Source organism: Micromesistius poutassou (genome assembly GCF_964030765.1).
Source record: "Micromesistius poutassou genome assembly, chromosome: 14".
Taxonomy (NCBI): Eukaryota; Metazoa; Chordata; class Actinopteri; order Gadiformes; family Gadidae; genus Micromesistius; species Micromesistius poutassou.
In genome coordinates this window covers 13,444,533-13,469,794 of record NC_140284.1, presented here as the reverse complement: position 1 = coordinate 13,469,794, position 25,262 = coordinate 13,444,533, and the positions used below count along the sequence as shown (strand labels likewise).

The following is a 25,262-nucleotide window of genomic DNA, read 5'->3' as shown; positions in this document are numbered from 1 at the left end:
GACGGCACGTGACGCGGCCGCAAGCCGGCGCGATTTTTTTTTAAAACTGCGCGCAGTGATGAACGGGACCTCGTAGTGGCGGCTGCAAGCCGGCGCGAGGTCCCGTTCATCACTGCGCGCAGTTTTAATTATTATTATTATTATTATTTTTAGCCACTTCGACTGCATTTTTCCCCCCCTGCACATATTCTAAAACTCAAAATTTTTTGGTGCAATTGTGGGGACTGGTGAAAAATTTGATATTCTAGCCCTCAAATTCACATTCGCCCCTAGGTGGCGCTATAGCAACTGTTCAAAAGTGCAAACTTTGCACAAGCATATCTCGCCACCGGTTTGACCTACACTCATGAAACTTTGCACACACATGCATATCCTCATGATGAACAAAAAAGTCTCTTGAACTGAACACTTCCGGTAGCCATATTTTCCGCCATTTTGAATTTAGTTAAAAACAGTAAATTCCCCAAGGATCCCAGGTTTTTCGACTTTGACAAAAATACTTTGGCACATATCATATATGGCCCATTATCTTCAATCTGACTTAAGGATTAGTCTCTACAATAAAGTTTAGAGCACCAATGAGTTCTAAAAGTGGTGTGGTTGAAACCTCGAAAATAGTTAATTGCTCATATCAACGTCAAGTTGGACGCCTATGATGTTGGCCCCAATACAAAAGTTGTTCAGAATCAAATTCTGAACAAGATAAAGTCAACATATTTTCAAATGGGGCGTGGCATCGAAATGGGCGTGGCCTGACACAAAAATCGCCACAGTTCATAGACGCAATGTTTGATTTCAGCAGGAGCGACTTAGTGGCCGTTAGGTACCAAAGTTCTAACTGCTCACCAAAAATTTAGTCGATTTAAAAAACAACATGGCCGCCAGAGCCTCAAAATCACTGTGCGGAGACCGTAATAGTTATGAATATGAAATTCACAGCACACGTGTAAACTGGTGCCGATAGCTCACATACCAAAATTCGTGTTTCTATTTTTTGTAGCGCCCCCTACAGGAACTTTAAAAAGCAGCCCCTGCGACACGTTTCACCAATATGTATGAAACTCAGTATTCACGTACAATGTGGCCATACCTACAGAAAAGCCTCTTGGACCCATGCCCCAAACCCCACAGGAAGTCGGCTATTTGCATTTCTAATTTTCACTTTTGGCGGCCATTTTGAATTTTTTTCACTTTTTGGCCTTGTGAACTCCTCCTAGGCAATTTATCGGATCTGCTTCAAAATTGGTCAGTACAGTCATGAAGTGGTGCTGAACCAAAATCCTGCTATTTGTGACTGTACGTTGAAGGGCGTGTCCGTGGCGTGCCGTCAAACTTGGCCATTTTGAATAATTCTGTGGTCTTGAATTTTAACAAACAAACTCCTAGGGAATTTATCGGATCAGCTTCAAAGTTTTTCTGTAAAGTCAGAAAATGGTGCTGAACCAACGCCCTGCTATTTGTGACTGTACGTTGAAGGGCATGACCGTGGCGTGCTGTCAAAGTTGGCCATTTTGAATGGAATTCTTTCACTTTTTCGCCTTGTATTTCAACTAACTCCTCCTAGGGAATTTATTGGATCATTGATGTAGGGTTAATGAACATGTAATTCAGTTAAATGTGGTCTTACATGTTATTGTCAAAACAATCAGTAGGACACCACAGGGCACCTCTGCTTCTACAGATTACATAAATTTGCGAATTTTTTTTAAAACTGCGCTTTTTTAAAACTGCGCGCAGTGATGAACGGGACCTCGTGCCGGCTTGCGGCTGCGTCACGTGCGGTCCTAACATGTGCACATCTTGCCAGCACACATGTTACGACGGCACGTGACGCGGCCGCAAGCCGGCGCGATTTTTTTTTAAAACTGCGCGCAGTGATGAACGGGACCTCGTAGTGGCGGCTGCAAGCCGGCGCGAGGTCCCGTTCATCACACAAAACAGTAAATTCCCCAAGGATCCCAGGTTTTTCGACTTTGACAAAAATCCTTTGGCACATATCATCTATGGCCCATTATCTTCAATCTGCAATAAGGATTAGTCTGTAGGATAAATTTCAAAGTACCCATGAGCCATTGAGTTCAAAAAGGGGTGTGTTTTTCACCCCAAAAATAGTAAATTGCACATATCTACATTAATTGGACTCCTATGGTGTTGGACCTCTCTACTAAAGTTGTTCATAATCAAATTCTGAACAAGAATAAGTCAAAAAAATTTCAAATGGGGCGTGGCATCGAAGTGGGCGTGGCCCGTTACTAAAATAGCCACAGTTCATAGACGCAATGTTTTATTTGAGCGGGACCAACTCAATGGCCGTTAGGTACCAAAGTTCTAACTGCCCACCAAAAATTAAGTCGATTTAAAAAACAACATGGCCGCCAGAGGAGGGTCGATCACTCTGCGGACACCGTAATAGTTATGAATATGAAATTCACAGGACACGTGTAAACTGGTGCCTCTAGCTCACATACCAAAATTCGTGTTTCTCATATGTGTAGCGCCCCCTACAGGAACTTTAAAAACCAGCCCCTGCGCCACGTTTCACCAATATGTATGAAACTTGGTAGGCACGTATAAGGTCCCATGACCTACAGAAAAGCCTCTTGGACCCATGCTCCAAACCCCACCGGAAGTCGGAAATTTTAATTTTTTCTTTTTCACTCTCGGCGGCCATTTTGAAATTTTTTCACTTTTTTGCCTTGTATTTGAATGAACTCCTCCTAGGGAATTTATCGGATTTGCTTCAAAATTGGTCAGTACAGTCATGAAGTGGTGCTAAACCAAAATCGTGCTATTTGTGACTGTACGTTGAAGGGCGTGTCCGTGGCATGCCGTCAAAGTTGGCCATTTTTGAATTCCGTCGCGTTGTATTTGAACTAACTCCCCCTAGGGAATTTATCGGATCTGCTTCAAATTTGGTCAGTACAGTCATGAAGTGGTGCTGAACCAAAATCGTGCTATTTGGAACTGTACGTTGAAGGGCGTGTCCGTGGCGTGATGTCAAAGTTGGCCATTTTGAATGGAATTTCACTTTTTCGCATTGTATTTGAACGAACTCCTCCTAGGGAATTTATCGCATCTGCTTCACAATTGGTCAGTACAGTCATGAAGTGGTGCTGAAGCAAAATCGTGCTATTTGTCACTGTACATTGAAGGGCGTGTCCGTGGCGTGCCGTCAAAGTTGGCCATTTTTTAATTCCGTCGCCAAAAGTTGGCCATTTTTGAATTCCGTCGCCTTGTATTTGAACTAACTCCTCCTAGGGAATTTATCGCATCTGCTTCACAATTGGTCAGTACAGTCATGAAGTGGTGCTGAACCAAAATCGTGCTATTTGTGATTCTACGTTGAAGGGCGTGGCCGTGGCGTGCCATCAAAGTTGGCCGTTTTGAATTCCGTGGTCTTATTTTCGCTTTTTTCCCCTTGTATTTGAACAAACTCCTCCTAGGGTATTTATCGGATCTGCTTCACAATTAGTCAGTACAGTCAAAACATGGTGTTCAACCAACGCCGTGTTATTTGTGACTGTACATTGAAGGGCATGGCCGTGGCGTGCTGTCAAAGTTGGCCATTTTGAATGGAATTCTTTCACTTTTTCGCCTTGTATTTCAACTAACTCCAACTAGGGAATTCATCGGATCATTGATGTAGGGTTAATAATGTTAGTTAAAGTTGTTACAACATGTAATTCAGTTGAATGTGGTCTTACATGTTAATGTCAAAACAATCAGTAGGACACCACAGGGCACCTCTGCTTCTACAGATTACATAAATTTGCGAATTTTTTTTAAAACTGCGCTTTTTTAAAACTGCGCGCAGTGATGAACGGGACCTCGCGCCGGCTTGCGGCTGCGTCACGTGCGGTCCTAACATGTGCACATCTTGCCAGCACACATGTTACGACGGCACGTGACGCGGCCGCAAGCCGGCGCGATTTTTTTTTAAAACTGCGCGCAGTGATGAACGGGACCTCGTAGTGGCGGCTGCAAGCCGGCGCGAGGTCCCGTTCATCACTGCGCGCAGTTTTAATTAGGGACCGAGCCAAACATGGCAAGGTCCCTATTGAAACCCTCATGATTATTATTATTCTTCTTCTTATTTTCCCTCATCTTCGACTGCATTTTTCCCCCCCTGAACATATTCTAAAACTCAATTTTTCTTGGTGCATTTTGTGGGACTGGTGAAAAATTTGATATTCTAGCCCTCAAATTCACATTCGCCCCTAGGTGGCGCTATACCAACTATGCCAAAATTTCAACGTTTGCACAAGCATAACTCGTCACCGGTTGGACCTAAACTCATGAAACTTTGCACACATATGCAAATCCTCATAATGAAGAAATTTGCAGATACTAACTTAGCACTTCCGGTAGCCAGATTTCCCGCCATTTTGAATTTAGTTAAAAACAGTAAATTCCCCAAGGATCCCAGGTTTTTCGACTTTGACATAAATCCTTTGGCACATATCATCTATGGCCCATTATCTTCAATCTGACATAAGGATTAGTCTGTAGGATAAATTTCAAAGTACCCATGAGCCATTGAGTTCAAAAAGGGGTGTGTTTTTCACCCCAAAAATAGTAAATTGCACATATCTACATTAATTGGACTCCTATGGTGTTGGACCTCTCTACTAAAGTTGTTCAGAATCAAATTCTGAACAAGATTGAGTCAACAATTTTTCAAATGGGGCGTGGCATCGAAGTGGGCGTGGCCCGATACTAAAATAGCCACAGTTCATAGACGCAATGTTTGATTTGAGCGGGACCAACTCAATGGCCATTAGGTACCAAAGTTCTAACTGCTCACCAAAAATTAAGTCGATTTAAAATACAACATGGCCGCCAGAGGCTCAAAATCACTCTGCGGACACCGTAATAGTTATGAATATGAAATTCACAGGACACGTGTAAACTGGTGCCGATAGCTCACATACCAAAATTCGTGTTTCTATTTTTTGTAGCGCCCCCTACAGGAACTTTAAAAAGCAGCCCCTGCGCCACGTTTCACCTATATGTATGAAACTCAGTATTCACGTACAATGTGCCCATACCTACAGAAAAGCCTCTTGGACCCATGCCCCAAACCCCACAGGAAGTCGGCTATTTGCATTTCTAATTTTCACTTTTGGCGGCCATTTTGAATTTTTTTCACTTTTTTGCCTTGTATTTGAATGAACTCCTCCTAGGGAATTTATCGGATCTGCTTCAAAATTGGTCAGTACAGTCATGAAGTGGTGCTGAACCAACGCCGTGCTATTTGTGACTGTACGTTGAAGGGCGTGTCCGTGGCGTGATGTCAAAGTTGGCCATTTTGAATGGAATTTCACTTTTTCGCATTGTATTTGAACGAACTCCTCCTAGGGAATTTATCGCATCTGCTTCACAATTGGTCAGTACAGTCATGAAGTGGTGCTGAACCAAAATCGTGCTATTTGTGACTGTACGTTGAAGGGCGTGTCCGTGGCATGCCGTCAAAGTTGGCCATTTTTGAATTCCGTCGCGTTGTATTTTAACTAACTCCTCCTAGGGAATTTGTATTTGAACTAACTCCTCCTAGGGAATTTATCGGATCTGCTTCAAAATTGGTCAGTACAGTCATGAAGTGGTGCTGAAACAAAATCGTGCTATTTGTGACTGTACATTGAAGGGCATGGCCGTGGCGTGCTGTCAAAGTTGGCCATTTTGAATGGAATACTTTCACTTTTTCGCCTTGTATTTCAACTAACTCCTCCTAGGGAATTTATCGGATCATTGATGTAGGGTTAATAATGTTAGTTAAAGTTGTTACAACATGTAATTCAGTTAAATGTGGTCTTACATGTTAATGTCAAAACAATCAGTAGGACACCACAGGGCACCTCTGCTTCTACAGATTACATAAATTTGCGAATTTTTTTTAAAACGGCGCTTTTTTAAAACTGCGCGCAGTGATGAACGGGACCTCGTGCCGGCTTGCGGCTGCGTCATGTGCGGTCCTAACATGTGCACATCTTGCCAGCACACATGTTACGACGGCACGTGACGCGGCCGCAAGCCGGCGCGATTTTTTTTTAAAACTGCGCGCAGTGATGAACGGGACCTCGTAGTGGCGGCTGCAAGCCGGCGCGAGGTCCCGTTCATCACTGCGCGCAGTTTTAATTCTTCTTCTTCTTCTTATTTTTCCTCATCTTCGACTGCATTTTTCCCCCCCTGCACATATTCGAAAACTCATTTTTATTTGGCACATTTTGTGGGACTGGTGAAAAATTTGATATTCTAGCCCTCAAATTCACATTCGCCCCTAGGTGGCGCTATACCAACTATGCCAAAATTTCAACGTTTGCACAAGCATAACTCGTCACCGGTTGGACCTAAACTCATGAAACTTTGCACACATATGCAAATCCTCATAATGAAGAAATTTGCAGATACTAACTTAGCACTTCCGGTAGCCAGATTTCCCGCCATTTTGAATTTAGTTAAAAACAGTAAATTCCCCAAGGATCCCAGGTTTTTCGACTTTGACATAAATCCTTTGGCACATATCATCTATGGCCCATTATCTTCAATCTGACATAAGGATTAGTCTGTAGGATAAATTTCAAAGTACCCATGAGCCATTGAGTTCAAAAAGGGGTGTGTTTTTCACCCCAAAATTAGTAAATTGCACATATCTACATTAATTGGACTCCTATGGTGTTGAACCTCTCTACTAAAGTTGTTCATAATCAAATTCTGAACAAGATTAAGTCAACACTTTTTCAAATGGGGCGTGGCATCGAAGTGGGCGTGGCCCGATACTAAAATAGCCACAGTTCATAGACGCAATGTTTGATTTGAGCGGGACCAATTCAATGGCCGTTAGGTACCAAAGTTCTAACTGCTCAATTAAAATTAAGTCGATTGAAAAAACAACATGGCCGCCAGAGGAGGGTCGATCACTCTGCGGAGATCATAATAGTTATGAATATGAAATTCACAGGACACGTGTATACTGGTGCCGGTAGCTCACATACCAAAAATCGTGTTTCTCATGTGTGTAGCGCCCCCTACAGGAACTTTAAAATGCAGCCCCTACGTCACGTTTCACCAATATGTATGAAACTCCGTAAGCACATACAAGGTCACAATATCTACAGAAAAGCCTCTTGGACCCATGCCCCAAAACCCACCGGAAGTCGGAAATTTTAATTTTTTCATTTTCACTCTCGGCGGCCATTTTGAATTTTTTTCACTTTTTGGCCTTGTATTTGAATGAACTCCTCCTAGGGAATTTATCGGATCTGCTTCAAAATTGGTCAGTACAGTCAATAAATGGTGCCGAACCAACGCCGTGCTATTTGTGACTGTACGTTGAAGGGCGTGTCCGTGGCGTGCCGTCAAAGTTGGCCATTTTTGAATTCCGTCGCCTTGTATTTGAACTAACTCCTCCTAGGGAATTTATCGAATCTGCTTCCAAATTGGTCAGTACAGTCATGAAATGGTGCTGAATAAACGCCGTGCTATTTGGGACTGTACGTTGAAGGGCGTGTCCGTGGCGTGATGTCAAAGTTGGCCATTTTGAATGGAATTTCACTTTTTCGCATTGTATTTGAACAAACTCCTCCTAGGGAATTTATCGCATCTGCTTCACAATTGGTTAGTACAGTCAAAAAATGGTGCTGAACCAACACCGTGCTATTTGTGACTGTACATTGAAGGGCGTGGCCGTGGCGTGCCGTCAAAGTTGGCCATTTTTGAATTCCGTCGCCTTGTATTTGAACTAACTCCTCCTAGGGAATTTATCGGATCATTGATGTAGGGTTAATAATGTTAGTTAAAGTTGTTACAACATGTAATTCAGTTAAATGTGCTCTTACATGTTAATGTCAAAACAATCAGTAGGACACCACAGGGCACCTCTGCTTCTACAGATTACATAAATTTGCGAATTTTTTTTAAAACTGCGCTTTTTTTAAACTGCGCGCAGTGATGAACGGGACCTCGTGCCGGCTTGCGGCTGCGTCACGTGCGGTCCTAACATGTGCACATCTTGCCAGCACACATGTTACGACGGCACGTGACGCGGCCGCAAGCCGGCGCGATTTTTTTTTAAAACTGCGCGCAGTGATGAACGGGACCTCGTAGTGGCGGCTGCAAGCCGGCGCGAGGTCCCGTTCATCACTGCGCGCAGTTTTAATTATTATTATTTTTAACCATCTTCGACTGCATTTTTCCCCCCCTGCACATATTCTAAAACTCATTTTTATTTGGTACATTTGGTGGGACTGCTGTAAAATTTGAGATTCTAGCCGTCAAATTCACATTGGCCCCAAGGTGGCGCTATACCAACTATGCCAAAATTTCAACGTTTACACAAGCATAACTCGTCACTGGTTGGACCTACACCCATGAAACTTTTGCCACACATGCAAAACCTCATGATGAACAAATTTGCAGATACTAACTTAGCACTTCCGGTAGCCACATTTCCCGCCATTTTGAATTTAGTTAAAAACAGTAAATTCCCCAAGGATCCCAGGTTCTTCGAGTTTCACAAAAATCCTTTGGCAAATATCATCTATGGCCCATTATCTTCAATTTGACATAAGGATTAGTCTGTACACTAAAGTAGCAAGTACCCATGAGCCATTGAGTTCGAAAAGAGGTGTGTTTTTTACCAAAAAATTGGTAAATTGCACATATCTACATGAATTGGACTCCTATGATGTTGGACCTCTCTACTAAAGTTGTTCAGAATCAAATTCTGAACAAGATAGAGTAAAAAAAAAAAATTATGGGGCGTGGCTTCAAAATGGGCGTGGCCTGTTACTAAAATAGCCACAGTTCATAGACGCTATGTTTGATTTGAGCGGGACCAACTCAGTGGCCTTTGGGGACCAAAGTTCTAACTGCTCAAGTAAAATTAAGTCGATTGGAAAAACAACATGGCCGCCAGAGGCTCAAAATCACTCTGCGGAGACCGTAATAGTTATGAATATGAAATTCACAGGACACGTGTAGACTGTTGCCTGTACCTCACATACCAAAAATCGTGGTTGTCATGTGTGTAGCGCCCCCTACAGGATCTTTAAAAACCAGCCCCTGCGCCACGTTTCACCAATATATATGAAACTCGGTATGCACGTACAACATGCCAATACCTACAGAAAAGCCTCTTGGAACCATGCCCCAAAACCCACCGGAAGTCGGCTGTTTTCTTTTTTAATTTGCACTTTTACCGGCAAATTTCACTTTTTTACCGGCAAATTTCACTTTTTCGCCTTGTATTTCAACGAACTCCTCCTAGGGAATTTATCGGACCTGCTTCACAATTGGTCAGTACAGTCATGAAATGGAGCTGAACCAACGCCGTGTTATTTGTGACTGTACGTTGAAGGTCGTGTCCGTGGTGTGCCGTCAAAGTTGGCCGTTTTGAATTCCGTCGTCTTATTTTCGTTTTTTTCGCCTTGTATTTGAACGAACTCCTCCTGCGGAATTTATCAGATCTTCTTCACAATTGGTCAGTACAGTCAAAAAATGGGGCTCAACCAACGCCGTGTTATTTGTGACTGTACGTTGAAGGGTGTGTCCGTGGCGTGCCTTCAAAGTTGGCCATTTTTCATGGAATTTTTTCACTTTTTCGCCTTGTATTTCAACAAACTCCTCCTAGGGAATGTATCTCATCTGCTTCTACAGATTACATAAATTCGCTAAAAGTTAAAAATTACATAATTTCGCTAAAATTCAAATTAAAACTGCGCGCAGTGATGAACGGGACCTCGTTTTAGAAAGTTTTAATAAGTTAATTAAGTTTTAGTAGTTTTAAAAAAGCGCACATGTTACGAGGTCCCGTTCATCACTGCGCGCAGTTTTAAAAAAGCGCACATGTTACGAGGTCCCGTTCATCACTGCGCGCAGTTTTAAAAAAGCGCACATGTTACGAGGTCCCGTTCATCACTGCGCGCAGTTTTAAAAAAGCGCACATGTTACGAGGTCCCGTTCATCACTGCGCGCAGTTTTAAAAAAGCGCACATGTTACGAGGTCCCGTTCATCACTGCGCGCAGTTTTTAAAAAGCGCACATGTTACGAGGTCCCGTTCATCACTGCGCGCAGTTTTAAAAAAGCGCACATGTTACGAGGTCCCGTTCATCACTGCGCGCAGTTTTAAAAAAGCGCACATGTTACGAGGTCCCGTTCATCACTGCGCGCAGTTTTAAAAAAGCGCACATGTTACGAGGTCCCGTTCATCACTGCGCGCAGTTTTAAAAAAGCGCACATGTTACGAGGTCCCGTTCATCACTGCGCGCAGTTTTAATTTTTCTTAAATTTAGCATGATGTTGCTTTAATTATGTGGCAAATGATAATAAACACAAGAAAGATGGGTACTTCAATGAAAAATGCATCTTTTATTCAATATATATATAACAGAGTTAGTAACTAAATTACTCTATTAAAAGTAACTAGTTACCAGGGAAAGTAATTATTTGCGTTACTGTAAAAAAAATAAAAAGTAGATAGACAAAAGATGCCTGTCGTTGTGGGATGCTTCATTAAATTAGAGTTGCTTACAACGGATGTCAACAAAGTCTTTGCTCCTGGACATAATGTTGACTTTACATGCACATTCTTGCCTTTGACCTCAATGAATTTGAAGTAGGGCTGAATGATTTTGGAAAATAATCTAATTGCGGTTTTTTTACCCTCAATTCATACTTTGCACGTGACGTCACAACCACGGGCTGGCGGGCTAGAACTCCAGCAACAGTCGAGTCGAGCTGATACTGTCGGTGGAAAAGCGGCGTAACCTAATCAGGACGTCGGCAGTTTTACCACACGAACGGTTCCTTAGGTTCCTCTCAGTCCAAATACCGCCATGATGGAAAGATTAGTTCAACGGGAGCATTTGTGCCAGGCATACACATGGCAAACTGACAAATTTGACATATATTTTTGTACAGAATCTCCCTGCTTCTCAAATGCGCGAACATCTCCGCCCAGCGCTCATTCCACTGCAGATTAAATCGCGCAGCATTCTGTAACCGCAACTGTGCGATCATCCCTGCCCTCACATTGTTGAAATCATATGCTGGATGCTTTAATCTTTCTATGTGTATTTTAGTGAATGATCGGGCTATAATAAGACCACATTGGCTATGTAATCGCGGACAAAAGGGGACATGGTGAATGATGGTGGAATAGTAACATTCACCTTTGCTTTGATTATGAAGATATTCCTGTTTTTCACCTCCCATACGACAGCGTTGTTAACCCATCCGTAGGCTTTCAATTGTTGTGTGGTATAAGGTGACGGATTCTCAATGAGATAAATGTAAATATCTCCAAACTCCAAGTCTGGTAGCGTCTTTGCCAGCTTCAAAGCAATGAATAACCTACATCAGCGGGTGCTGTGTATGGATCACAAGTTCCGAGTACGTTTATCTTCTCTTCGTATCTAATTTTAACATTTTGTGACAAATGGTCTAAATAGTTGATTTATTTAAGTATCGGAAAGGCTGCAATTCCCCTGGTTGGCCGTTGTTCGTCGCCATTTTGCCAGAGTTTGTTGCCCTCCAGGTATCCAAGGTAGTCACGTGACCGCAAAGTATGAATATTGCGATTGCGATTTAATATGCGATTATTTTTTCAAGGTCCTCTTATGTATTTTTCAACGAACACAATCTGTTTCATAATAAACAATATCAGATTTATTTTCGAACTCCTTCTCCCTCATCCTGGTGCTCAATGTGTTAAATGCATCTGCCAGCATACGTTCTATGTGGGCGTCCCAAATATCCGACAAATATCCGACAATGTGCTGTTACCGCTAATCAAACAATAATTCCCATAATGGGCGCGGCTGAGCGGGTGCCTGTTATGTCCAAAGAGGCGTATGCTTTTTAGAACTGGATCGGACCGAGGTGCGTTCGCTTTCACATCTCAAGCGAACCGAGACCACCTCTTTAGTGAGGTCTCGGCCGGCTGATTTGGTGCGCTGAGGTTTTTTTTTTTTCAAGGCCGACGAGGCTGTGATCGAAATGCGGGACAGGAGCTGTCCCGTACGGGACAAATCAAAATCACCCGAAATACGGGACGTCCTGCACAATCCGGGACGTTTGGCACCTCGTGAGGTAACAGTAGCGAGGCACGTTCTGCACAATACCTGACGTTGTGCAGCATCGTCTTTTTTATAGCCAAAATAATTCCACACAACTGATGTGCCGCCCCTCTTTGGTACCAAACTTTCAGCTGTGTGCTCTTCTGACGAGCCTGAGGCCATTGTGCAGCAGGTTAAAGCGCAGCGTCTCTCCCTGCAAGTCACGTGACCAATCAAATCGCACCCTTTGCGGTTAGAAAATCTTTTGTCATATCGCGATATTATCGCAAATGCAAGTAATCGTTCAGCCCTAATTTGAAGTAGTGCTTATATCTCCACCTTGAAAATGCCAACTTTTTATCGGATTGCTCCGGACTCGCCATTTCTACTGCTTCATCGAATCTGTTTGGTGTATGTGTGTGCCTGTGCGTGTGGCACGCGTATCCTGGCTTGTGTGTAAAAACACTGGCTCCGATTGGCTACCATGAAACACGACTCTGCCTTAGCCAATCATAATCGCTTATCTCTTTGTTAAACCCGGTCTCCTCACTAGCAGTTTTGTGTGTGGAGCCAGGGGTGCATTCGGATTACACAGTTTATTCAATCAATTCATAGTAACGCACCGCATTTAACTGTCAGTAACAGCGTTGTAACAATGGAAAAATTAATTAGTTAGATCACCCCGTTAATGAAAAAATAACGGCGTTACCTAACGCCGTTATTACAAATGGCGTTATTACAAACACTGCTCGGATGAAGCGCTGGGAAGGATTTAAGCACACGGTTTCCACACCGCGGGCGCGGTTATCCACCGAGATAATAATTGTATTTGAAAAACAAAACGTATTGGCTTGAATGTTACTTGAATCTTACCGAGGCCAGTCAGACTCCGTTTTGATCAACTGTCCGACGTGCTTTCTCTTTAAATGTTTGTGCATCACCGAGGTGCTGCCGTGATACACAAGGTCTGTTTTGCAAACCTTGCAAGTAATCTTTTTATTCGCCGTATCCAGGCAAAAATTCTCCCAAACTTTAGAAGTTTTGGTATGCGTAGCTGCTGTGTAGGACGCCACCATTTCTGTATATGTTACCGCTCGGCAGAGACGCTATTGCACATGTGTGACTCTAGGCAGAGATTGTAATGAAATGAGATGCCTCACTCCGTTGGAAAAACACGTCTGGCGATAATTGTCGACAATGGAATTCATTGTCGACTATTTCTATTATCGATTTTTGTCGACGAATCGTTGCAGCCCTAGTACGCACATCAGTAAGTAATCTATCTTGATAAATCCCACCTGTACTTAAGTACCATGCTCGTGCATGATCAGATCATTTGCATTCAGAAACTTCCCTTTCCTTGGTAAGGAAAGGGAAGTCTGGAGCCCCCTGCTGGAGCTGCTTCCCCCGCAATCTGATTGGATAAGCAGTTTGATGATGAGGAAGAGGTCACAACGCATCCCTTTATCAACCATGTGAATGTGTTTCCCCTCACCACTATAATGGCAAAGAGAGCGAAGAAAATAAACTTCTCCAACACTAAAATGGAAACGCTCATAATCAAGGTGGCATTAAACCAAAAATTACTTTTTGGCTAACTTAGTGCAGGAGGCATTACAAATAAAAGAAAGCTTGCTGCATGGGAAAAAGTGGCTGATGCAGTAGGGGTGGGCGATATGGCAAAAATATCATATCACGATTTTTCAGGCAGGATCACGATCCACGATCTTACCACGATTCTTTTTCATGTTGGTTTTTAACTATTCTAACTATTTTGCAAGTTATTGAACAGTACAAGTTACTGTTTGACGGTCAGCAGACTTTTTCGGGTGCTTTCTTTTGAGGTGGTTAAAAAGGTTCATTGTGTTGCCATCCGATGTGCAAACCTTATCTTTGAAATTTTTGCAAATAACTGTTGTTTGCGCTGTGTCGGTTTTGGAAAATCCAAACCAGTTCCATATTACTCGTTCTCGTGATCGCCAAAGCCGCGGTGTCTTCCGTGTTCCTGACTGACCTGAGATCTGTTGTCAACTATTTATACCGGCACTTGAAAAATCACCACAGGCATTTGCACGACGAGTGCATAACGAAAAAGTCCGGTGAAAAGTCTTCCCCCGTCAACAATTCCGACCGCGGACCCTGTTATAATGTAATGTCCCCAATTAATGTAATGCAATTGGCCCGCCGGCATATCGCATTTCAGCGTTAACGCGCGTCTCGGCGTGGTAACCCTGGCGCGTCAACTCCGGCAGCCCGTACTCCTGTACCTCCCCCCCCGTCAACAATTCCAGCCGTGGACCCTGTTATAATGTAATGTCCCCAATTAATGTGAAGCAATTGGCCTGCCGGCATATCGCATTTCAGCGTTAACGAGTTGACGCGCGGTAACCCTGGCGCGTCAACTCCGACAGATCGCAACCCCCCCCCCGTCAACAACTCAGGCCCGCGACTTGGCCAAGACTTCAATTTTGGCCCACTGTACAGTTTGAGTTTGACACCCCTGGTTTACAGAATAGATGCAGTGTTTCCCACACATAGGCCAATGTGTGGCGCTGCGCCACAGATTGAACAACGAGCGCCACAAATTGATTCCGCTTTTCTTATTTATTTTTACTTACGCGATTTTTAAATGTAACTCCGCCAGCCCGTAATCGCGCCCCCGTAATGCTGCCAGTCCGACATGTTCCCATTCCTACAGTCCTGTGCACGTATGCAAATTAGCCATGTGCGCCAAACAGAAGAAGGGCCCTATCTTGCGCCCGGCGCAATTGACTTTCTACACCGACGCGTGTGTCGTTGCTAGTTTGCACCCAGCGTAAAGCTGATTTTCCCCCGCAGCAACCAGGCACCACTACACTTGCATGTTAAATATTATGATGTCAAAGATTATTCATACGTGTGAAACTGCATAGAAATAGCGTGTGGATTGTGGAAACATTTATTTCCCCTGCATGAATGAACATGAATGAAGTATAGTAGGCTATGCCATGCGTTAAAATAATAATAACAATAATACATTCGAGCAAAGTATATCCCAGGCTTCCAAAACAAAATCTAGTTTTAGGGTAAATGATTGGTTAAATGATTTGGGAAAGAACAGCTGATACAGCGGTAAGTTGTACTTTTAAATCAATGCATCTGCAAACACCGTACAGCAAACACATATGTTCTTGACCCAGACATCGTGTACAAGCCCATTACTTTTAGGATTGATGAGTATTTGATCGTGAGAAAACATAGTTTTACCGCGAGTGAGTATTTAATAGAATGAATGAGTGTGCGTGTGTGTGCGCGCCCATCTGTCTAAACACACGCAAATTAAACACGTAAGTGTATGAGAAGGAAATCAAGTCAGTCGACCTGCGATAAGCAGCTGATTCTGAACGGACTCGTCTTCGAGATGGACGTGTTCTAACGCATTTTTAATCAATGAAATGTTAACACAACATATATCTGACCATTTAATTTTCGAAATTTTAGGTGAAGCCGAGCTTCCCTTGCAGTAGAGAAGTCGCCACTACGAAAGAATGCAATGCAACTAGCGGGATCTAAACAAACTAAGCTCCAGCGAATTACTACAATGCAGAAGTAGTGGAGAATGGCGAAACACAGCAACTCTAGCCTACTCTCAACCAAAATAAAACTAATCCCCGCCAGGTGCAGCAGTGTGAACTGCCCAGTTTTTAGAACGTCTCAGCCCGTCTCGTCGCAAGGAGTCGCAAGGAGTCGCAAGGAGTTGCGAGTTGCAAGCAGTTGCGTCGCGAATCTTTGGTCTGAACTGGGCTTTAGCATTATAAGCAGTGGTGGTTTTAGGCACGGGCGAAAAACGAGGGGGAGGGGAGGGGTTTGACCCTGTCCGCCATGATGGCATCCACGGCCGTGTCTCAGAACACTACAGCCATTCAGTTTATGATGTTTATGATCTTTATTCATTAATTGCGCCGCGGCCGAACAGACGCGGATATTCTCTGATATTAAGGCTGCCCCACACTACACGATTTTTTTATCTTATGCGATTTTTGAGTCGGAGTACACCCCACACTTAACGAGAATCGCAGCCGATTTTTGCTCTCCGATCCGACATAAGATTAGAACACAAGACGGAACACCCCACACTACAGGATAATCTTATCCGATTCTCGGCCGTGTAGGCTACGTCATCCAGCACGAGACAAGAGATCGAGAGACAAGAGATGGTAGATCTAGAGCAGCGGTTCCCAAACTTTTTTTCCTGCGCACCCCCTTTACATCCCAACCGGGTTGGCGCACCCCCGATCCCCACTTCAAAAAGAAGGAAAAAAAACGCAACAAAGCTTTGTTTTATCGCCATATAAAGACTCATGTTTAATCATGCGCAAATAACCAGACGCATGACAATAACAACATCAACAAATATACAACAAATAGGACAGCCAAGGGACACGACTGACGTTGTGTGCAAGATCTGCTCATGTGTGATACGCGCAATAGACGGGCAGACGACCGATCTACATGACCACTTTATGCGCCTCGCAGAAGTTAATAGAAATGATGATAAACAAAATATCACAGAGCATAGAGCAGGATTGTGAACGTTTACAATGTATCATGTCAATTTACAATCTGCAAAATGTGTCTGTGTTAGGATATTGATGCTGCGCGCCTCCTATTTGCAACGGAATTTGTTTAAGATATAAAAACATTTAATTTAACACACACGCACTAAAACAGATATTTTCGTTTTTAAATAAATATTTGGAAACGAAAATTGAAAAGTGAGAATTGAATGCGCTTTGGCATTATGGAGCACCTTCGGGTCAGCGTGTGTGTGTGTTTTGCGTGTGTGTTTGTGTGTGCGTGCGTCGCTATTATGTTGACTACACACTCAACATGCCGAAAATATCTAACATGTTGGATAACCCCGATTTTGAGATCGGGAGGTCTTAAGTTTATGAGATTCTATCTTAGAACACTACGGCAGACAGGATAATCTTGGCCGATTTTCGTCCCGATTCGGCTGCCATGGGAACGCCACCCCGATTCTCGTAAGGGGCAAATCGGCCCCGATATCGGGACATTTATCTTGTAGTGTGGGGTCAGCTTTATGTAAGCATAAGCACCGCGGAAACCACTGCTGTCAAAAGACGCTGATCCATTTTCACTGTTGACGCGAGTTGCTCTAGTTCTACCTCCACGGCCCTGCAGCGTGCAATTATCAGACAAGATTGTCCTATAGTGTGTGGTGTTCCGTCTTGCGTTCGAATCTCATGTATTTGTATTTACGATCGGAGAGCAACAAATCGGCTGAGATTCTCTTTATGTGTGTGGTGTACATCCGACTCAAAATCGCATAAGATTAAAAAATCTTGTAGTGTGGAGCAGCCTTCAGTGCGTTGTCCATTTAGGGAACCTGACAAACTGTAACCCACTGTTCTTATGGTTTCCTCGACGATCGTGTGAGGCATTGGAGCAGTTTTTAACGCAGCAGTTATTTCCAGGCATTGTTAAAACAGTACAGAATTGCAACAACCTCCTCTGCTAGCAGCTACCATTTCAACAATAACACAAAGCTCTGTGCCGTGACGACAACTCCTCATTCTCATATTGAGAATGGGCGTGGGCGGGGCTCGTTTCTTTTTTGGTTTTCTTTTTTTTGCGGATGCATTATTTAAAAAAAAAATGTGGGTGGTGAGCACGCATTTGAAATATTGCGAGAACACTACGTGTCATCGTGGGAAGCCAATATCGTCATTGTGATAAAAATTTTATATATTGTACAGCCCTATTTAAAAGTAACAAACCAATTCAAAGCCGATGCATGCATCCAAAACTATTTGTTCTAAACCAAATAAACGAATCAAAAACAGCATTTCTTATTTGCTTCAAATTCTTTTCAAAACTTGGGAATTAATATGGCGCAGTGCAAGTCTTTAGCTCCTCCCCAGAACTCCTCCCGTAAAGACCTCACCTGTTCTCTTACTAGAACCTGCTTCCTGTCTGGCTGGAGCCGCCGTGGGAGCTGTGGCCAATCAGATCTCTGCCATCCACCTGACCAAGCTGACCAGGCCCTCCTCATCTGCATCTCTTGCCCCACACCCCTCCCCCACGGGGGAGGAGTTTGACGGAGGCACGGAGCTCTCTGGGTGAGTCAGATCAACTCTTTAATCTGATAAAAACTGGTTTAGATGATGAACTTTACAACTGGTTTACTAAGTTACCTTTTAAATTGGTTTAGTTGGTAACTTTAACATGTAGTTCAGTTGGTGACTTGTTTTAGATTGTGTGTGTGTGTGTGTGTGTGTGTGTGTGTGTGTGTGTGTGTGTGTGTGTGTGTGTGTGTGTGTGTGTGTGTGTGTGTGTGTGTGTGTGTGTGTGTGTGTGTGTTTAGAAAAGAGTGTTTTGCTATGCAGATGGATGGTGAAGAGGAAGAGTTTCCTGATGAGGTGGAAGAAGGATGCGATGACGACGGTAAACACACTGCATGCGGCATACATGTACACACTAGTGTTGCATGCATGTAGGGTAGTGTTGACTGCACAGTTAAAGGGCTGATATTATGCTTTTTCAGTTTTTCCCTGTGCTTCAATGTGTCTGCTAAGCTACAAAGCTCAGAGTCCACACCAAAGGTAGTTCTCCTACAGAAAATCTCTCTTGTTTGCATTTAGCACATTCCTCTGTCTCTTTGTGATTACACCAAGTCACAGAAAGTATCCTCATATAAGTCTAGATAGAGTAGGCCAGTGGAGTTCTGGCATCACCATGTCTAGAAGATGCTATTGTTATCAGTGACAACAGCTTCACTGTAAGTTGATCAACATTCAGTCATTGATTAACCTAACTGTGAGCCACCTTTTGTAACTGTTGACGTGTTCTACTTTTTTGGGCATTCTGGTGCAGTTTCCACCTAAATAAGAAATTAAATAATATACACTTCGTCAGTCAACTGTGTGGCTGTTATCGTGATGTATAGAAATTATGGTTCTGTTACATCTGAAATGTTATATAGCTACTAGGGCTTTGCGATATGGACCAAAACTCATATTGCGATATAACTATGTGTGTAGTTCTAACTCATCGCCAAGTAATCATCATCAACCTTTTTTTTTTTTTTTGCTCAACAAAGCACAGCTGTGCATATAAGAACTGATATGAACAACAGCATTGCCTGTTTGAAACTTGTTAAGTATTATATTAAAAACAAACTAGTGCAAATTAAATCAATCTGAAGTCCAGATTGAACCGCGGCATGGAGGAGAAAGGGATTGTTGCCGTCTCCGGACTCCCACCGGACTCCCACCGGACTGGACTCCCACCGGACTCCCACCGCCACCGGACTCCCACCAGACTGGACTCCCACCAGACTCCCACTTCCACCAGACTCCCACCAGACTGGACTCCCACCGGACTCCCGGAGCAGAGCCACCGGACTCCCACCAGACTGGACTCCCACCGGACTCCCACTGGACTCCCACCAGACTGGACTCCCACCAGACTCCCGGAGCAGAGCCCCCGGACTCTCGGCGGCGGAGCCCCGGCGGGAAACAATCCCGGGCAACAATCCCTTTCTCCTCCATGTCGAGGTTCAATCTGGACTTCAGGGAGTCAAAGCCAAAGTTCCATTCTCCCAATTCCTTCTCCACCATGGCCAAGATAACCCCCACTACGAGTCTTTACTTGTTGTGGAAGGACCAGAGACGTTTAAGATTCATAATATCAAAGGAAAGTAATGTTGCCTGTTATTGTTGATTCAGATCTTAGATCATGGGAGGTGATCACAAAAGCCTTTATGGTTGGAACAATGGGATTTCGGAGCAGAGGGGTTATTTTTTTTCGAAATAAAGGGATTAGTGGGCTGTAGGACCAATGGGAATTTTTTGGGTTATTGAGAGGTCGGAAAAATGGAGCGTCGGAGAAATGCGCAGTTCCCCGCAAGGCAACATCAAAATAATATATAATATACCAGTATGGTATATTCTTGTTATGGTCTCTTTCAAAAATATACCGGTATAACTCTTACTACCGGTATATCGCCCAGCCCTAATAGCTACAAAATAACTACTTTGTTGCAGCAGTGTTACTGGTCGATACAACCTTTTGGCCCTGAATGTGATTGGGTGTCAGACTCTAGGTATGTCTAGGTCAAAGGTATGGCTGAACCGAGGCGTTTGATAGGGCGATGTTTACAGCTGTGTCATCTCTGACACACACTTAAAACAAGCGTTTCTGACTGAAAGCTGTTCTGTGGCAATAAACAGATAAGAAATAATGTGCTTGCCCAAAATGAAATGATTAACCACACAATTTGCATAATGAGACCTCTTTAGCATATCGAATATACACTATATAGCATGAATGGACAGGGCAGACAGGTAGTCAGAAAGACAGGTAGTCTGGGTAACCAGTAGGATGAGGGCAGACAGGTAGTCAGGGTAACCAGTAGGATGAGGGCAGACAGGTAGTCAGGGTAACCAGTAGGATGAGGGGAGGAGAAGCAGACAGGTAGTCAGGCTAACCAGTAGGATGAGGGCAGACAGGTAGTCAGGCTAACCAGTAGGATGAGGGCAGACAGGTAGTCAGGCTAACCAGTAGGATGAGGGCAGACAGGTAGTCAGGGTAACCAGTAGGATGAGGGCAGACAGGTAGTCAGGGTAACCAGTAGGATGAGGGCAGACAGGTAGTCAGGCTAACCAGTAGGATGAGGGCAGACAGGTAGTCAGGGTAACCAGTAGGATGAGGGGAGCAGAAGGAGAGATGAGTTAACATTGTTTTGTGTTTTTACTTTTAGAAAGTTCTGACTGTTCTTCTATCATCTGTGTTCCCTATGCTGCTGCTTCTCTCGATCCTCTGTACAGGTGAGACACACACATCGTACACAACATGCATGTTTATCTACTAGGGGTGTAACGATACACTAAAGTCACGATTTGGTACGTACCTTGGTTTTTAAGTCACGGTTCGGTATGTTTTTCGGTACAGCAGGGTTAAAAGAAACCCAACATTATTAAACAATTTTTATTTGATTTGATTTATTAAATTGTGTCAAACAAATCGTTAGACCCATATTGAAAAATGTTGGTATGACTACGCGTATTGTTGCACCCCTAGTATCTACCTATGTCAGTACACATGCACACAACCACAGGCATATAGACTCCCTCACGCACAGTGTAAATACACATAGTTAAGTGTTAGATGATGTTGTACAACTAGAGGGCAGCATGTACTAGTTTGGAGTGTCTTATGAAGGCATGGCGATGGAATATAAACACTAAACTCAGAGAGGATAACCAAGAATCTTCCAACAGCCTCACTCCAAGAGAATAGATAAAGAAACGGCGAGACTAACTGAATCAAAAATCTGTGTATTGGAGCAGTGTGTTGCGCTAGCTGCAGTGTTGATGAAGAGAAACTTATTTTTAGGACACGTCGGCCAGCAAAATATTTGATTTAATATTAGAGCATGATCATGGGAAAGTACGGGCAGCAAAGTTACCAAGGATACATTCAGTGAGACAATTGGTGGACAAGATTCTTATAGGGAAACGTTTGCATTGTGGGTAGGTAATACACAGATAACAAAGGTAAGTGGGAGTGACCATCGTGGATAGTTTACGATTGGCGAGAGAGGATACACTAGGATACACTGCAATACACTATGGGGGAAGTGGACATGTCTGCAAGTCTGCAAGCAACTTTATGAAACCAGGTCCCAGGGTGGATAAGATAAAAACGGACCTATGCGTTTTCGTGTAGCGCTAGCAGCAGTGTGTAGCCCTAGCAGCAGTGTGTAGCCCTAGCAGCAGTGTGTAGCGCTAGCAGCAGTGTGTAGCCCTAGCAGCAGTGTGTAGCTCTAGCAGCAGTTTGTAGCCCTAGCAGCAGTGTGTAGCTCTAGCAGCAGTGTGTAGCGCTAGCAGCAGTGTATTGTCAATAGGTCTGTGAATTCCAGCAGAGAGTGGTGGAAAGCTCTACTCTATTGTTGTTGTGTGAGCTAAAGGCCTTGCGTTGCTCCACAGTGCATTCTCCAAACAACACTGGATAGGGTCTCTATTGTGCTGCTAGCGCATGCCCCTGCTCCCCCCTTGCTGGCTTTATGAAGCACACAGCCGAGGGTTAGCTCATCACGGCTCTGTGAACACTAGTGCTGCCACCATCTGAGAGGATTAGAAGAAACCATCCAGTCATCTGTTGTTCTTCAGCCATCCGTCCGATATGACTGTCATGTGAGTTGGTTCCTTCAACACTGGGATCACACATTGTGCTCGGTTTGTTAGAGTGAGGAAAATTCATTGGAACAATTGATGTAAGACATAAGTGTATCAAACAATCCTGGGACTTTGACCTTGTTGAAAACATTTGCATTGTTGTCCATGGTTTATGACATGTGGAATATAGATGAATCGTTGTTGACTATTTATCGTTCCGCTTCCTCCTGATCTTCTCTAGATGTGTTTTCAATTATGGAAAATATACCAAAAACCTACTAGCTCTACCCAATAGTAGTCTAGTAGTCAAGGCAATAGACTTTATTTCTCCTTTATGCCGATCAGTCATCGTGCCATTTCATTGAAGCTTTGCTCAACAAACAGCTGTTCTGTTTGGATGATCATTTGAAAGACACTGTACCTTCAAAGTTGTGTTTTTTCATTGGAGCGTAAGTGGGCCGTGCTCTCACAGTGGCCCCTCGGTACAGACGAACCAGCACTCCTCACCAGACCTCCTCACCAGACCTCCCCACTAGACCTCCAGACCTCCTCACCAGACCTCCTCACCAGACCTCCCCACTAGACCTCCAGACCTCCTCACCAGACCTCCTCACCAGACCTCCCCACTAGACCTCCCCACTAGACCTCCAGACCGCCTCACCAGACCTCCTCACCAGACCTCCTCACCAGACCTCCCCGCTAGACCTCCAGACCTCCTCACCAGACCTCCCCACTAGACCTCCTCACCAGACCTCCTCACTAGACCTCCAGACCTCCAGACCTCCCCACCAGACCTCCAGACCTCCTCACCAGACCTCCAGACCTCCCCACCAGACCTCCAGACCACCAGACCTCCAGACCTGCAGACCTCCAGACCTCTCCCCACTAGACCTCCAGACCTCCTCACCAGACCTCCAGACCTCCAGACCTCCTCACCAGACCTCCCCACTAGACCTCCAGACCTCCCCACTAGACCTCCAGACCTGCAGACCTCCTCACCAGACCTCCCCCACTAGACCTGCAGACCTCCTCACTAGACCTCCAGACCTCCCCACTAGACCTCCAGACCTCCAGACCTGCAGACCTCTAGACCTCCAGACCTCCCCACCAGACCTCCAGACCTCCCCACTAGACCTCCAGACCTCCCCACCAGACCTCCCCGCCAGACCTCCCCACTAGACCTCCTCACCAGACCTCCCCACTAGACCTCCAGACCTCCCCACTAGACCTCCAGACCTCCCCACTAGACCTCCAGACCTCTAGACCTCCCCACTAGACCTCCAGACCTCCCCACTAGACCTCCAGACCTGCAGACCTCCTCACCAGACCTCCCCCACTAGACCTCCAGACCTCCCCACTAGACATCCAGACCTCCAGACCTCCAGACCTCCCCACCAGACCTCCCCACTAGACCTCCAGACCTCCCCACTAGACCTCCAGACCTCCCCACTAGACCTCCAGACCTGCAGACCTCCTCACCAGACCTCCCCCACTAGACCTCCAGACCTCCTCACTAGACCTCCAGTCCTCCCCACTTGACCTCCAGCCCTGCAGACCTCCAGACCTCCTTCACAAGGAGAGGAAACGGGGAAGGAGAGGAGGCGTCCAGTCGCTCAGAAATAAGATCGATGAGCTGCAAGCAAATTCAAACAATTTACATGAATTCGGGAACGCCTGTATTATGGCCTTCAGTGAGATGTGGCTGTCGTCTAGAGCCACTGATGCAGATTTATCGATCAGCGTCTGTCAGGTTGGACAGGGACACCGAATGTACGGGTAAATCTCAGGGTGGTGGTGTGTGCGTATACATAAACCAGCGGTGGTGTAGCAACATCACCGTCAGGGAATCAATATGCACAGCTGACATCAAATTGCTTTCTATCTCTGTTCGCCCGTTCTATCTCCCAAGAGAATTCCCCCAGATATTTGTGACTGTAGTATACATACACCCTAAGCTAACACACAAACTGCTGCTGATACTATTCACAAGGTGACTCAAAGACTTCAATCTCTGTCCCTGGATGCCCCGTGTCTCCTTATGGGAGATTTTAATAAAAACAGAGTAAAAGTCTCAACCTCTATCAATACGTCACATGCCCAACTAGGAAAAATAAGACTTTGGACATGTGCTATGGCTCAATTAAGGAGGCTCTGCCCCCCCTCGGTTCCTCAGATCACTGCGCTATCCATCTCACCCCTGTGTAAAGACCTGTGCTTAAGTGGGGGAAAGTAAAAACTAGAGAGATTAAGGTCTGGAATGATGAGTCTGTTTCTCAATTACAAGGTTGTTTTGATTGCACAGATTGGACTGTCTTCAAGGACTCTGCTTCAGATATTGATGAGCTGACTGACACTGTATGCTGTTATCTCTTTTTGTGAGGATTCTTTTATTCCTAAAAAACATGTAAAAGTGTATGCAAATAATAAGCCATAGGTCACTAGTTCCCTGAAACAAGTGCTAATGAAAAAACAGTGCTTTTCACAATGGGGATAAGGGTGAAATAAAGAGGCAACAAAGGAGGTAAGAGCAGAAATCAAGAGGGCTAAATTACAATATAAAAATAAGATAGAAGAGAGACTAGGCAGTAACAACTTGAAGGCAGCATGTTAAAATAATGACAGGTTTGCATAAAACACAAAACAAGCCAGTCCATATCCCAATGTATAAGAGTGATGCTTTTAATACTATCCAGCCACATGTTTTAGTCAGTAAACTACTATCAAATTTAATCTTGTGAGCTGGATTATGGATTTTTTAACTAACAGAACACGAGTAAAGGTAAATGGTTGTCTCTCAGAAAGGCGTGTCTCTTCCACTGGCTCTCCCCAGGGTTCTGTACTTTGCCCTCTACTGTACATCCTTTACACTGACTGTAGAAGTCAGCATATTAATAGACACATCCTGAAATGATGACACAGTTATTGTTAGTTTACTGCATAAACATGAGTCTGAGCATGGGCCAGTGGTTGATGAGTTTGTCAGTTGGTGTGACAAGTCTTTTCTTCAGCTTAACATCTCAAAGACAA

The 25,262-nt window shown here is 44.3% G+C and overlaps 1 protein-coding gene across 2 annotated transcripts in view; it reads left to right on the top strand.

The window, feature by feature from the left end:
- ttll4 (tubulin tyrosine ligase-like family, member 4) overlaps window positions 1-25,262 on the top strand; it is a 92,358-nt gene that overhangs the window by 22,235 nt on the left and 44,861 nt on the right. For both annotated transcript variants that reach the window (XM_084478753.1, XM_084478752.1), the window contains exons 5-7: window positions 18,017-18,176; window positions 18,422-18,501; window positions 20,819-20,885. In XM_084478753.1, the coding sequence (XP_084334879.1) occupies window positions 18,017-18,176; window positions 18,422-18,501; window positions 20,819-20,885 (307 nt within the window). The remainder of the gene's footprint in view (window positions 1-18,016; window positions 18,177-18,421; window positions 18,502-20,818; window positions 20,886-25,262) is intronic.